Source organism: Bombina bombina, chromosome 5 (assembly GCF_027579735.1).
Source record: "Bombina bombina isolate aBomBom1 chromosome 5, aBomBom1.pri, whole genome shotgun sequence".
Taxonomy (NCBI): domain Eukaryota; kingdom Metazoa; phylum Chordata; class Amphibia; order Anura; family Bombinatoridae; genus Bombina; species Bombina bombina.
Window position 1 is genome coordinate 1,004,104,854 of NC_069503.1, and position 15,915 is coordinate 1,004,120,768.

The 15,915-nt window shown below is 39.7% G+C and overlaps 1 protein-coding gene across 2 annotated transcripts in view; it reads left to right on the forward strand.

Annotated features, from left to right (window-relative positions):
• Nucleotides 1-15,915, forward strand: part of VPS13B (vacuolar protein sorting 13 homolog B) — a 1,996,594-nt gene that overhangs the window by 372,517 nt on the left and 1,608,162 nt on the right. For both annotated transcript variants that reach the window (XM_053715243.1, XM_053715242.1), the window contains exons 9-10: nt 6,358-6,453; nt 14,108-14,230. In XM_053715243.1, coding sequence (XP_053571218.1) covers nt 6,358-6,453; nt 14,108-14,230 — 219 coding nt within the window. The remainder of the gene's footprint in view (nt 1-6,357; nt 6,454-14,107; nt 14,231-15,915) is intronic.

The following is a 15,915-nucleotide window of genomic DNA, read 5'->3' on the forward strand; positions in this document are numbered from 1 at the left end:
GAGAAACAAGGTTTTTAACCTACGCTAACTTGGTTACAACATGGTGGCACACAATACTGTAATGAAGCCAAAACTTTACACTTATTTCTTCTTTATTTAAAAACTAGTATAATTTAGAAAAAAAATACACATGTATATACAGGGAGTGCAGAATTATTAGGCAAGTTGTATTTTTGAGGATTAATTTTATTATTGAACAACAACCATGTTCTCAATGAACCCAAAAAACTCATTAATATCAAAGCTGAATAGTTTTGGAAGTAGTTTTTAGTTTGTTTTTAGTTATAGCTATTTTAGGGGGATATCTGTGTGTGCAGGTGACTATTACTGTGCATAATTATTAGGCAACTTAACAAAAAACAAATATATACCCATTTCAATTATTTATTTTTACCAGTGAAACCAATATAACATCTCAACATTCACAAATATACATTTCTGACATTCAAAAACAAAACAAAAACAAATCAGTGACCAATATAGCCACCTTTCTTTGCACGGACACTGAAAAGCCTGCCATACATGGATTCTGTCAGTGTTTTGATCTGTTCACCATCAACATTGCGTGCAGCAGCAACCACAGCCTCCCAGACACTGTTCAGAGAGGTGTACTGTTTTACCTCCTTGTAAATCTCACATTTGATGATGGACCAGAGGTTCTCAATGGGGTTCAGATCAGGTGAACAAGGAGGCCATGTCATTAGATTTTCTTCTTTTATACCCTTTCTTGCCAGCCACGCTGTGGAGTACTTGGACGCGTGTGATGGAGCATTGTCCTGCATGAAAATCATGTTTTTCTTGAAGGATGCAGACTTCTTCCTGTACCACTGCTTGAAGAAGGTGTCTTCCAGAAACTGGCAGTAGGACTGGGAGTTGAGCTTGACTCCATCCTCAACCCGTAAAGGCCCCACAAGCTCATCTTTGATGATACCAGCCCAAACCAGTACTCCACTTCCACCTTGCTGGCGTCTGAGTCGGACTGGAGCTCTCTGCCCTTTACCAATCCAGCCACGGGCCCATCCATCTGGCCCATCAAGACTCACTCTCATTTCATCAGTCCATAAAACCTTAGAAAAATCAGTCTTGAGATTTTTCTTGGCCCAGTCTTGACGTTTCAGCTTGTGTGTCTTGTTCAGTGGTGGTCGTCTTTCAGCCTTTCTTACCTTGGCCATGTCTCTGAGTATTGCACACCTTGAGCTTTTGGGCACTCCAGTGATGTTGCAGCTCTGAAATATGGCCAAACTGGTGGCAAGTGGCATCTTGGCAGCTGCACGCTTGACTTTTCTCAGTTCATGGGCAGTTATTTTGTGCCTTGGTTTTTCCACACGCTTCGTGCGACCCTGTTGACTATTTTGAATGAAACGCTTGATTGTTCGATGATCACGCTTCAGAAGCTTTGCAATTTTAAGAGTGCTGCATCCCTCTGCAAGATATCTCACTATTTTTTACTTTTCTGAGCCTGTCAAGTCCTTCTTTTGACCCATTTTGCCAAAGGAAAGGAAGTTGCCTAATAATTATGCACACCTGATATAGGGTGTTGATGTCATTAGACCACACCCCTTCTCATTGCAGAGATGCACATCACCTAATATGCTTAATTGGTAATAGGCTTTTGAGCCTATACAGCTTGGAGTAAGACAACATGCATAAAGAGGATGATGTGGTCAAAATACTCATTTGCCTAATAATTCTGCACTCCCTGTAATTCTCTTGCTAATCCTTGCGCTGAATATATTATGTCTAGCATTTTTTAGTTTAGAGACAAGGGAGGAACTAAATTAGTATCTGAGAGACAATATAACTCCAAAAGGACCTTGTCAAAATGTAAGGTAAGTATCTAGGTCACTTAAAGGAGCAGTGCTTAAAGGGACATAATACTCATATGCTAAATCACTTGAAACTGATGCAGTATAACTGTAAAAAGCTGACAGGAAAATATCACCTGAGCATCTCTATGTAAAAAAGGAAGATATTTTACCTCACATTTTCCTAAGCTCAGCAGAGTAAGTTCTGTGTAAAAAGTTATACTCAGCTACTCCCACCTGCAGGTAAAAAAAAAAAAAAAAATTGAAGAAATGAACAGCAGCCAATCAGCATCAGCAGTGCTGAGGTCATGAACTCTTACTGTGATCTCATGAGATTTGACTTAACTCTCATGAGATTTCATAGCAAGCTTCCTTTACCTGATTGGTGAAATAATATGAGAGTTCACGAGGCTCATCCTTTCAGCTGTTCCATGACAGACATACTAAAATGCTGCTTAGAAATCCTTTACAATGGGAGGTGGCTACTGAGGAACTTTTGAGGTAAAATATCTTTCTTTTTTACATAGAGATGTTTAGGTGATATTTTCTAGTCAGCTTTTTACAGCTATGCTGCATCACTTTCAAGTGTTTAAACAATTGGGTATTATGGCCCTTTAAGCATAGGTACTAAATAGTAGTTGTAAGGGCATAGCCACCAAGAGGTGGAGATGTCCAAAAAAGAATGCTTCTATGCACTAATTCAATTATAGGTATAGGTGAAGAAAAATATATAAGTAAAAAGTAACTTTTATTCTCAATTAATTATGACAGCAGGTGTTAATGAGTATCTTGCTGCCAACTCGCAAAGATTAAAAACACTTCTCCTGTGTATAGAAGAACAATGCGTTTGTTTATAGCGACACTTAGAGGATATTTAGATATCAGTAATAACTGTGTTAGCTTGCTGATCCTTATATTTCATAAATATACATTAGTCTAGGATTAGCTGGTATTATCTAGATTAGCCTCCCCAGGGCTTGATATCTCAGTCACCCTAGATCTATTTAAACCATATATAAGAGATCAGTATGACTTAGTTCGAGTGTATAAAACTGATAAAAGAGTCCTATAATGACAAAGAGTACTTCAGCGTGACCCAGGAGTCCACAAATTAGGATCCAAATTTATAAAGTGAAAACTACCAAGGTCATAAATTCAAGTATATGTTAAAATAGTTAAGTAGTATAATGGGGAGTCACTTTACCTCTTCCTAACACTAACGTAGGCAAAGAGAATGACTGTAGTGGGAGGGAAGGGAGGAGCTATTTAACAGCTCTGCTGTGGTGCTCTTTGCCTCCTCCTGCTGACCAGGAGGTGAATATCCCATTAGTAATTAAGATGATCCGTGGACTTGTGTCAAAAAATAAATAAATTTATCAGGTAAGCATATATTTTCTTTTATATATATATATATATATATATATATATATATATATATATATATATATCTCAAAACAGGATATTAACAAAGCAGATATTATCACTATGTTCTGCCTAATACCGTGTGACATGAGATTAATATAACAGATATATCATACCACTTAGATATTATCACAAATAGCAGGCGTTATTACGTATATATGTAATATGGCAGCTGATGAAATCACTACTAATGTACAAGTACTACCCCTTTTCCTCAATACATATTAGATTATATCCTGTGCATATAACACTGCGTAATTAGGAAAGCGGTGTAACAGTTAGTAGTGGTATCTATCAAAAGAAGTATGGCTATATCGCCGCTGCTCATATAAAGATCGAACTTGTTACTCGCCTGCTAGGGATAACAAAATAAGTGTGTCAAGTACCATACAAATCTCTAGTAGTGACTAAACTGTTGTGATGGTGTCACCGATATTACTTATTCCTCCGGTGTCAGCCCAATACTTATGTGTTTATGATGCCTGTTTGCAACAGAAAGTAGAACAGTTCTATGTTGCTTGACGCAACCAACAGTCAGCGCACCACTCTATAATACTGACCAACAATGCTGCATCGTTACATATGAATGAGTCTCACGTTTAGAGCAAATCTAAAAGTTCTTTTTAAATTGAGTTATATTAAACTATATGTTGCATAACGCAACCAACATTTATTACTGAAAAAGTAACAAATAACATAGCCTAGAGACACATTTAGTATAAAGCGCCTCAGTAGTTAGACAGCAATTATAAGTATTACTGCTGCTGCCAGATCCCCATAAGTAGGCCTTACAGCCCCTAAATCCAGCAAAATTATAATGAAAGGTATTCACTAAGTACTCTTATATTATTATACTGTGTTAGATCCAGATAGGATTTAATTGTAATGATTACACAAGGAGAGCAGTTAAAATAAGGAGACCCCTGACGCGGCGTTAATCTAATGCTTCCTCAGAGGGGGTGAGTGTTTAGTGTCCCCTTAAAGAGACCTGAAACTCAAATTATTTTTTTCACGATTCAGAGAGAGCATACAACTAAACAACTTTGCAATTTAAATCTATAATTTTCATTTTCATAATTTTTCATTTTCTTCGTTCCCTTTGTTTAAAAGCATACCTAAGTAGGCTCAGGAGCTGCTGATTGTTGGGTGCACATATATGCTTCATGCTATTGGCTCATCCATGTGCCTTGCTGTTTCTTCAACAAAGGATACCAAGAGAATGAAACTAATTTGATAATAGAAGTAAATTGGAAAGTTGTGTAAAATTGCATTCTCTACTCGAATCACAAAAGAAAAAAAGGAACATGAAAGTCAAAATTGAACTTTCATGATTCAGGTAGAGCATGCAACTTTAATAGAATTTTAATTTTCCTTCTGTTATACAATGCAATTTGTTTTCTTGCTATCCTTTATTGAAAGTATACATAGGTAGTGTCAGGGGCAGTGATGCACTACTGGGAAGCTAGCTGGTGATTGGTGGTATGGCTCTTGCCATTAGCTCATCAGATGTGCTCAGCTAGGACCTAGAAATTATTTTGCAAATTGTCATTATATAAAATACCATTTATTAAACAAGCTTTAGGCACCCATTAAAGGGACATTAAAGTTAAAATTACACTTTCATGGTTGAGGTAGACCATGTAAATTTAAGTAACTTTCCAATTTACTTTACTTCTTATGGTAAAAGCACACCTAGGTAGGATTAGGAGCAGCTATGCAGTACTGGGATCTCATTGGTGAATTAATGGCCGCACATATATGCCTCCTACTCTTCCACAAAGGATACCAAAAGAACAAAGCTAATTTTTATAAAAGACGCAATTAGCAAACCACGATAGTTTAATTTTCAGTTGGCAATATATCCACTATATCAATAATAGGTAGCTTTATTTAGGTTGGCAACATGTGCATGCACATAGGTTCCCATGTACCCACACAAACTGACGTTTTACAGACTGAACCAACAGCAACATACACACACATTACATACAGACACACACACACACACACACACACATTACATACAGACACACACACACATTACATACAGACACGCACACATTACATACAGACACGCACACATTACATACAGACACGCACACATTACATACAGACACGCACACATTACATACAGACACGCACACATTACATACACACGCACACATTACACACGCACACATTACACACGCACACATTACACACGCACACATTACACACGCACACATTACACACGCACACATTACACACGCACACATTACACACGCACACATTACACACGCACACATTACACACGCACACACATTACACACGCACACACATTACATACACACATACACACGCACACATTACATACACACACACATTACATACACACACACATTACATACACACACACATTACATACACACACACATTACATACACACACACACACACACATTACATACACACACACACACACACACACACACACACACATTACATATAGACACACACATTACATACATACAGACACACACACACACATTACATACATACATAGACACAAACACACACATTACATACATACAGACACACAATGCACACATACAGACACACACGCAATACATACATACAGACACGCACACATTACATACAGACACACACACACTACATACAGACAGACACACACACACTACATACAGACAGACACACACACACTACATACAGACACACACACACTACATACAGACACACACACACTACATACAGACACACACACACTACATACAGACACACACTACATACAGACACACACACATCACATACAGACACACAAACACTACATACATACAGTCACACAAACCTCCAAATGTCAAATGGTGGCAAATAGTATGTGGTAGACAAATGATTAACTACATAAAACATTGCTTGGTACATCAGTTGTGCTCTACCTGGTTTTGCCTCAAATTGTTTAATATTTGTAACGTAAAAAAAATTATAATATTGATAATGCCTTGTACATTTTTGTGGTTCACTAATATTAGGTACTAGGATGATTAATTTATAACCAACAGATTTGCATTGTTTAGTGCTATCAATAACTGTTCCAAAAGTGTTCATCAAAAAAACATTTATGTATATGTTTTTAGCTCACTGAAATGCAACCTGAAAGCAACTATTACAGCCCTCAGAAAGTGAAATCCAGAGAAGTGATAAGGTGGGAGCAAGAGGGAACCACAATTGAGGTAATTTTCAACTACATGATTTTTTTTTCTTAATTTACTGTACTTTAGCTTCTAATACGCTATTATTATTAACAGTTATTAGCATCTATTTACTTTCTTTCAGAAATGTCAACGTGTGATGGATATACTTTACACATTGCAAAATGCTTTAGTACTTGTCATATTTTGCCATTTAAAAGCTGTTTTGTGAGACATCAGATACTTCAGAATAATAAAGGAATATTGCCTTGTATATTGGATTTTACATCCAAATGTATGTAATAGTGTTTATTGTATTTCATATTTGAAACTCTTTTAATGGCCATTTTACAAAATTTAAAGAAAAGAAAATCCATGTATTGTCACAGTGTAAAATAAGTAATTTTAAGAGATGCAAATCTGTTAGTAGAAAGCATATGCTTTCATAAAGGTGGTGAGAGTCCACGAGCCATTACTACTGGGAATTCCACTCCTGTTGACTAGGCGAAAGCAAAGATTCTCAAAACTCCAAGAGCACTTGAATCCCTCCCTCCTTACAGGTAAACCAGTCTTGTCTTTGCCTCTACAGGAGGAAGGGTAAGAATTGAGGTGCTCCAGATGTTTTTCATTGAGAGGGGTTCTCAGACCAATTTGAAGCTTATTTCTTTCCTAAGATACGGTGAGTCTACGGAATCATCAATTACTGTTGGGAATATCACTCCTGGCCAGCAGGAGGAGGCAAAGAGCACAACAGCAAAGCTGTTAAATGTCACTTCCCTTCCCACAATCCCCAGTCATTCTCTTTGCCTTCGGTGCAAGGAGGAGGTGAAGTTATGGTGTCTGATTATTTCACTTCAATCAAGATTTTCTTCTTAAACTGGAAGAGTCCACAGCTGCATTCATTACTTTTGGGAATTCAGAACCTGGCCTCCAGGAGGAGGCAAAGACTTCAAATACCTCCCCCACTTCCCTCATCCTCCAGTCATTCTTTGCCTTTTCGTCACAGGAGGTTGGCAGAGAAGTGTCAGAAGTTAGAGAGAGTCTCTTATGGAGGGTAGTACTCTTCGAAATGGGACTGGAGTTTTAAGTAATCCTTTCAGCCTCTCAGTGAGAGCATGGTGAAGGTTAGAGTCCGGAGATGCAGGGAGAGTCTTTCTGCGAAACCATCCCAACTCATATTAACAGCTCCTTGGCAATCAGCGTTGATGAGTTTCGCTGCCTGCCTTTATTCACTCAAGTCCATGTCAGAAGCGAGGCTACTATCTGTCACACTTGAAGGGCCGTGTTCCTGTTCTATGGCGTTGATTCCGGTAAGATTGTTTCATTTTATTTCATTAGGTGAATGTGATGTTAACGTGAAAAGGTAGGGTCCCAGTGGGACTCCTTTTATCTTAAATAGGAATCATGGCTTAATATCTCCTGAGGGGGTTATTAAACAGGGGGGACTTTAATCATGTTTGTTATATAGTTCTATCTGCTTATGTGTCGTTATACTTAGGCCCTTTTGGGTCTGGCACGGTGAACCTCGTGACCGGGTGCGGTTACTTTGTTTTCCACTTATGCTGACTGTGTGGCGACAGAGTCTGCTCTTGGGTTGTCTGGTTCTCAGGAGGTGGTGAGTACCCCAGCCATTGGGGGTGTAAAAAGGGTGCCAGTTAGTGTTTGTCAATTTTGTAATCCCAAGATTATGGAGGATTCTGATTTCATAGATACGGATGTCTCCGATACGGAGAATGTGTCTTGTGATTAATATGAAATGGCCCGGGTTATCCATGCCCATCAGTTATGTTCTGATTGCCGTTCTAGGGTACTCTCTTCTCCCGAATCAGGGACCTTAGAGTGTGTTGAGCCATCCGCCTCCGAGGATTCCATGTCCCCTGAGGCGCGTGCCCCAGAACCTTCCTTTGCTACGCAAGCAGGTGTCCCTATGGCCTTTACTTCTTCTCCGGAAGGTGGTTTGTTTCCTCCAGAGGTTACGGCACGGTTCCGCATGGCCATTTCTATGGTGCTAGCTCAATTATAACTCCCAAGTGAAATATTTTTAAGATACTGTCCATGTTCTGTAACCAGGACCCGTTGGGTGTGGGATCACCTGATTCAGTTCGGCCTCCTGGGGAAGCATTGGCCTCTGAGGTTTCAGGGGCCCCAGCCTTGGGTTCGTTTATTGATCCGGTGAGGGATGATTTTGCTTTCCGTTATAGGCTGGCATGTCTTTGTGTCCTTTTAAGGCATGTTTTGGCGGTGCTAGAGGGTTCCAGTCCTAGTGGGCCGAGGGATCTGAGGCCTTAGATGTGGGATGGCAAGCTGGTTAGACGTTTGGGGATGAAGCTAATCTCCTTGACGTCTCCATTTTTTTTTTATTCATTCACCTTGGGCGTTCACCCGCGGGTGCTGCCCTACTTTATTTTGATCCGGATAGGATGTGTTTGATATGTTTTATTAAGTTCATGTCTGATATTTTTCCGTTTTGGGAACGTTCTTTCTCTGGAACCGATACTTCCGATTTTGTGGTCGCATTTCCCCGGAAGTGCGTACTTTTGACTAACAAAGTTCTACTCGGGGGTATTGCTTCCTTGTAGTTCCATCCTTTTTCTTCCAGAGGTCTGAGACTCTTCGGTCTCAACTAGCCTTTGGTCTGGGACCATTACCCTGGAGGGAAGATCGGGATCGGTTTGCTCTATATAGTGTTGACCGTTAATTTTCTTGAGTCTGTCCTCCCCTTTGGTGGAAGGACTTTTGATGTCTATCTCTCTTTGACTGTGTCTGCTGCTGGGAGGGGAAGCTCCTGGGAGCCTGGTGTTTTTCCGGTTGGGAGTTGTTGTCGAGTTTTTTCGGCGTTACTCTGTGGGTTGAGTCCCACGATGGCTTAGGGTCAGCTTTGCTGCCCGGTGGCTGGTCATCGCAAGTTCTTGTTTCTGGTGGCTTGATGTTCTCTTGGAGAGCTCGTTGTTCGCTGCTGGGATAGTTATCCTGTCTCTGCAGTCTCTGCTTGTCTAGCCTGTGGGTTCGACTTGTCTATGGTGCAACAGGGAACTCGCGGTTTTCTGGAGCACCTTCTGTATGGTGCTGTGCCAGGGAAATGAGGATGGCCCTCAAGTCATCTTAGTGACGTTTTTATCCTGAGTATGGACTTCTTTTCTGGTCCTTGTGCTTCTAGGGAGTTTGTCTCCCCAAGCGATGGTACTGTGGCAACCTTGGGTTGCTCTATGTTTATTTTGAACCCGTGTTGGATGCTCCTTGGATCTCTTATGGGGTTATCTATTCTCCCTCTCGGGAGTAGATAGAGGTTCTTGACCTTTAAGTCGAGGGTACTTTTCGTGGGAGTTGAGAGCTGCTGGGCTGGCTCCTTGGAGGCTTTTGTGCTCAGCAGACTCTGGGTCTGAGTGGTCTCTAGCACGGCTTTGCAGATTATGTAACTGATGTGCAGTTGCCTGGGCTTCCGTGTTTTTTTTATTTTTTTTTATCTGTGTCGTTTATAAATTTTTTATAGGGTGTCGGGTAATTTCAGGCTGTGGTGCCTTTCGAGGGGCTGCCTTTTGTACCCACCTTTTGTTTGCATTCAGTGTCCTCTAGCTTGGGTATTGTTTTCCCAAAAGTAATCATTGCAGCTGTGGGTTCTTCCCGTTTTAAGAAGAAAAACATAAATTATGCTTACCTGATAATTTTCTTTTCTTCTGACTTCTTCTCCCGCCTGTGTTTTGTCTATGAGGCGGCAGTAAATTTTTTTTGTTCTTCTGGCACCTTTTTTCACCCTGATATTTCTCCTACTGTTCCTTGTTTCCTTGGCAGAATGACTGGGGGATGAGGGTAGTGGGGAGGTATTTGAAGCCTTTGGCCTGGGTCTCTTTGCCTCCTTCTGGTGGCCAGGTTCTGAATTCCCAAAAGTAATGAATGCAGCTGTGGACTCTTCCCGTCAGAAGAAAAGAAAATTATCAGGTAAGCATAATTTTATATTTTTATTATTTTGAAAGCCAGAGTAGGTTTGCTCTGATCTTTTCCCTCAAGGCTAGGTATTCCGTACTCCACGTTAGTCTCTTCAGTAGGGCAGTGGTGACTTTAAAGCAGTAAGGAACTTGTAAGGTGGGCCTTGCTGCTTTTTCCTCACATATTTGCTGCCCAGGGTATAGAAAGTCAGAGTAGGTTTGCTCTGAACTTTCTTTTTTCTACAGGTCTCTGTGAGGAGTGGCATCCTCTCATACCGGGTAGGCTGTCCTCCTGCCAGATGGCTAGATGCAGGTAAGCGCTTTTGTCTTCTATGTTTTGACGGACTTGCACTTATGTAAGAGACTGCAATAATATCTGGGACATATATATGTATCCTGGCTAAGGATATTTTAGGCAGAACGCAGGCACTTATTGTAGCAAGGAGACTAGGGGTTAATACTTTTAAAGATGAAATATTCCCTGACCTTTTTAGGGCTCATGTGTGTTTAAGACTTGTTAGGGGTTAATTGCTGCTTCTTGTGTTTATGATTCATTAGGATATGTTTTACATATTTGGCTCTCATAGAGGAATCTGGTTTGTTTTTGAGAGCATGCTCTTTTCATAATACAATAGCGTAAGAGCCAGCGCCATTAGGGGTTAGAGTGCTCTAACGTAATGTGTGTTGTTTACTTTGGTAAGCTCTGTAGTTAGTATGAGGTGCGTAGTTAATTATAGCTGCGCGCCTCATTTCTGTGCCCTGCTTCTGTTCCCTGCTTCTTTTCCCTGCTTCTTTTCCACCTTCTTTTCCTTGGAATGACGGGGAAGCGGCATTTTCGGCTCTCTCTGAGCCGGTCATATGACCGTGCCCAATTTTTCTTAGCCGACGGATCGATGCGATGTCTCTGTAGGTCGGAGCTCGCTACTTGGAGTTTGGCTGCTTCTAAGTGAGAAGCTTTAGGCTGGGTTGATATGCTGTTGCATATCGTTCAGGACGTTTTTTTTTTTTTGTGTTTTTGGTTTTTTCTTCGATTGTCCATGCAGTGGAGAGCTCAAGTAGATAGTACAATATACAATTACATGTTCCTATAGTGGGCGCTTATGTTTTATATTTAAATAAATAGCGATGTCTTATCCTATTTAGTTTTCCTTGAGTTCTGTTCGTAATTGAAGTATATTCAGGATGTTTGGAATATCTGTTAATTTTAAATTTGTCTATTAAACAGTTGCAAGAAGACATGTAAAGTTTAATTCTTCTTATGTGTGCTTTCTCATATTCTTATATAAAGGTTTCAATATTATTCCAGGATGTTAATCCAGTCTAAAAGGATAATGGGCTCATGTTCTGGGTTCCAGAACCCTGTTCCTAAAGAATACTTTGCATTTCTAGGTTTATCTGTTTCTCATTTTAGAATAAAGTCTAAAGAATGAGAAGATATTCCTGTTTGAGTCTCATGTCTTTCAGGATTTTTAGACAGAGTATTTGCATATGCAATTATGTGCTGCATGTTTTCACCTCCCTTTTGTAGTTCAGGTAAGTTGTTGCCCTCTGAGCCTCATGTCTCCCTGGATGATGCTGTTCAGTCAATGCCACAGTTTTTCTCCTTAACCGTCCCAAGCCTCTATGGCGTCACATGCAGTGCCTGCGGTTCCTCTAAATCTCCTGGAGGAGTGTAGTTGCCTGCAGATTGCTTCTCAGGTACAGTTACACCCACGGGGAACTGTAGAGGCCCTCCCCAAAGCGGAAGGCCCAGGACAATAGGCCACGAGCACATTCTCTAAGAAACGTCTGGACTCTGCAGGCAAACAATCGCCAACATTATGTGGAAGTGAAAACATGCTGCAACCTCCGGGGGGAACACGCCACCCTGCATGTTCCGTATGCCCTAATTGGAATGACGTTGTGGACTCTGCATGTCCGGAAAGAAAGAAATTTATCAGGTAAGCATACATTTTTTGTTTCTCATTTAAACAATTTTTTTTTTTTTTTTTTTTTGCTAAGAGCTTTTGATTTGTGTAATGAACTAGAACAACATTCCCTGAAATTGTAATTTGTAATAAAAATGCTTTTAAAAATCTAAAAAATTAGTAAGCAATGTTTTAGCCGAGAAGGATTTAAAGGGACATTAAACACTGTGAGATTATTACTCTAATTGTTCATTTATAACTGGCTTTAGGTGTAGAGATAAGATAGCAAGATGCCAAACCCAAGGAATCAGAATACCACATAGCTGCATTGCTTTATGGAGACTAAAACTTTACACTAATTTCTTCAATATTTTCAATATTTACAACTAAACAAATTATTTAGGGCTAGATTATGAGTGGAGCGTAATACCACGCATGTGTGCTGGTATTACAAGCATTGCGCTCATGAGAACGCGCTTCCATAGACTCCTATGGGAGCTTCGTTCTGATGCCATGGGTAACACAGTGGGTAAGTCACGCAGCGTTTGGCAGCAAATGTAAAATATTTATGTATATAAACACATATTAACACATAAATATAAATGTATGTAAGCATTTACATATATATTTACAGTAAAAGCACAGTCTAGACTTCAATGTAAAGGCACTTTTCAGTTCCGTTTTTTTCTAACACCCAACATCCCCTCACTGTAACCCCTTATAACTGCTTTGTGCAGGTTTTTTTTTTTTTTTTTTATAAAAGATGTTCTTTTTTTTTTTTTTAACTGTATACTTTATTTAGGGGGACATTTTTTTTAATTAACCAGAAGTCTGACCTCTGGTTAATTGCACTTAGCGCAAAGTAGCATTAACCAGCCACTTGTAATGGCTGGTACGTGCGCCTCGTACAATTAAATTAGCGCTTCACTAATCTAGCCCTTTGTGTTTAATGCCCCTTTAAACCTCCTATATTGAGTTAATTCCTGGATTGTGAGTAATATTATGAAGATAGAGTTTAGTGCATGCTGCCTACCTTTGTGCTTCATTTCTTCAACAATTCATAAGCAGTACGTGGAGTCGGCATGTATTGCTGTAAGTATGAGTGTTCTTTGTTGTCTGTAGTTGGACACTGACCCAGTAATGGTAGTAACTTGCTTGTGATTTTGCTATATGCCAAGCACCTATCTTCTTTAACTGAAATAGGAAGTCTTGAAAGATGTTGGTTGGCAAATTTACTAAAGGGGGTTGTCACTTCTTTTTATTTTTTCACCTTTTTTTTCTAACAATCAGATTCTGGAGGACTATGTTGATACAATTAGTATACAGTCAAGTGATTATTAAAGGGACACTGAACCCAATTTTTTTTTTTCCATGATTCAGATAGAGCATGACATTTTAAGCAACTTTATAATGTACTCCTATTATAAATGTTTCTTTGTTCTCTTGCTATCTTTATTTAAAAAGCAGGAATGTAAATCTTAGCAGCCAGCCCATTTTAGGTTCAGCACCATGGATAGCGCTTGCTTATAGGAGGACTACATTTACCCACCAATAAACAAGCATAACCCAGGTTCTCAACCAAAAAATGGTCCGGCTCCTATGCTTCACATTCCTGCTTTTTATATAAAGATAGCAAGAGAACAAAGATAAATTGATAATAGGACTAAATTAGAAAGTTGCTTAAAATTGCATGTTCTATCTGAATCATGAAAGAAAAAAATTGGGTTTAGTGTACCTTTAACTTGTTTTGAATTTTATTGCATGTAATAAGAATTTATTTGCAATATGAGAAAAATACTATTTTTAAATCTATATAGCTTGTTATGATCAATTTATTTTTTTCACTGTACAATACTTTCTGAATAGGTTCTTATGAAGGGAGAACCTTTCTTCGATTGTCAAGTTGGTTTTGTGGGAAGTAGAGCCTTGTGCTTGAAAGGAATTATGGGAATCAAGGACTTTGAAGAAAACACAAACAGATCTGAAGAAGTAAGTTTGTGCATGTCCTACATATCATTGTCAAATGTTGCCAGCCTTGTGGCATTATGAAGTAGCTGGGTGGCATTATGAATTAGCCGGGTGGCATTATGAATTAGCCGGGTGGCATTATGATGTAGCTGGGTGGCATTATGATGTAGCTGGGTGGCATTATGATGTAGCTGGGTGGCATTATGATGTAGCTGGGTGGCATTATGATGTAGCTGGGTGGCATTATGATGTAGCTGGGTGGCATTATGATGTAGCTGGGTGGCATGATGTAGCTGGGTGGCATTATGATGTAGCTGGGTGGCATTATGATGTAGCTGGGTGGCATTATGATGTAGCTGGGTGGCATTATGATGTAACTGGGTGGCATTATGAATTAGCTGGGTGGCATTTTGATGTAGCTGGGTGGCATTATGATGTAGCTGGGTGGCATTTTCGATGTAGCTGGGTGGCATTATGAAGTAGCCGGGTAGCATTATGAAGTAGCTGGGTGGCATTATGATGTAGCTGGGTGGCATTATGAATTAGCCGGGTGGCATTATGATGTAGCTGGGTGGCATTAGGAATTAGCTGGGTGGCATTATGAATTAGCCGGGTGGCATTATGATGTAGCTGGGTGGCATTATGAATTAGCCGGGTGGCATTATGAAGTAGCCGGGTGGCATTATGAAGTAGCCGGGTAGCATTATGAAGTAGCTGGGTGGCATTATGATGTAGCTGGGTGGCATTATGAATTAGCTGGGTGGCATTATGAAGTAGCTGGGTGGCATTATGAAGTAGCTGGGTGGCATTATGAAGTAGCTGGGTGGCATTATGATGTAGCTGGGTGGCATTATGATGTAGCTGGGTGGCATTATGATGTAGCTGGGTGGCATTATGAAGTAGCTGGGTGGCATTATGAAGTAGCCGGGTAGCATTATGAAGTAGCCGGGTAGCATTATGAAGTAGCCGGGTAGCATTATGAAGTAGCCGGGTAGCATTATGAAGTAGCTGGGTGGCATTATGATGTAGCCGGGTGGCATTATGAAGTAGCCGGGTGGGGGCAGTGTAATATTTTCTAATATTATATAATTTTCTGCTATCCAAAGCACATTTTTAATACTGGCTAGTTTAAGTCCACTATTGGCTAAAATTTTAGCCGGGTGGTCAGTAAAATCAGGTGGATGGTGCACGCGCTAAAATAGGGAGAACACTGATTGTACCTGAGACACTGTCATTCTATGTTTTCTATTCTATTTCTAACTTTCATAGCTTTCAAAACAGATTTTGACAGTGAAAAGAACATATAGTGTGCTTACTTTCCTCTTTTAAATGGATAGAGAAGAGATGTAATAAACTTTATGTATACGTTCTAGTACTTGATCTGGTATACATATGGGTTAAACAATGACTTTACATTTTGCATAATTTAAATATTATCTTTTTTTCCTACCTATTTATATTACTCAAGCTAAAGTTTATGACACTTTAGTCCATTTGATGCCACTCCTTTTTAGGTGAATGTTATTATACTTGCAAAGTTTATTAGACTGGTCCTTGCCTAGTGAGAAAATGCATACAGAGAGCAAGTACAACACCCTATTGACTACCCTTTTTGTTGTAGTTTTTATATTTTCAGTTAGGCTTCTTGTGATACAGCCAATCAGAACCGGTATCACCTAAGCCTGTACCTTAAATTAGACCGTTAT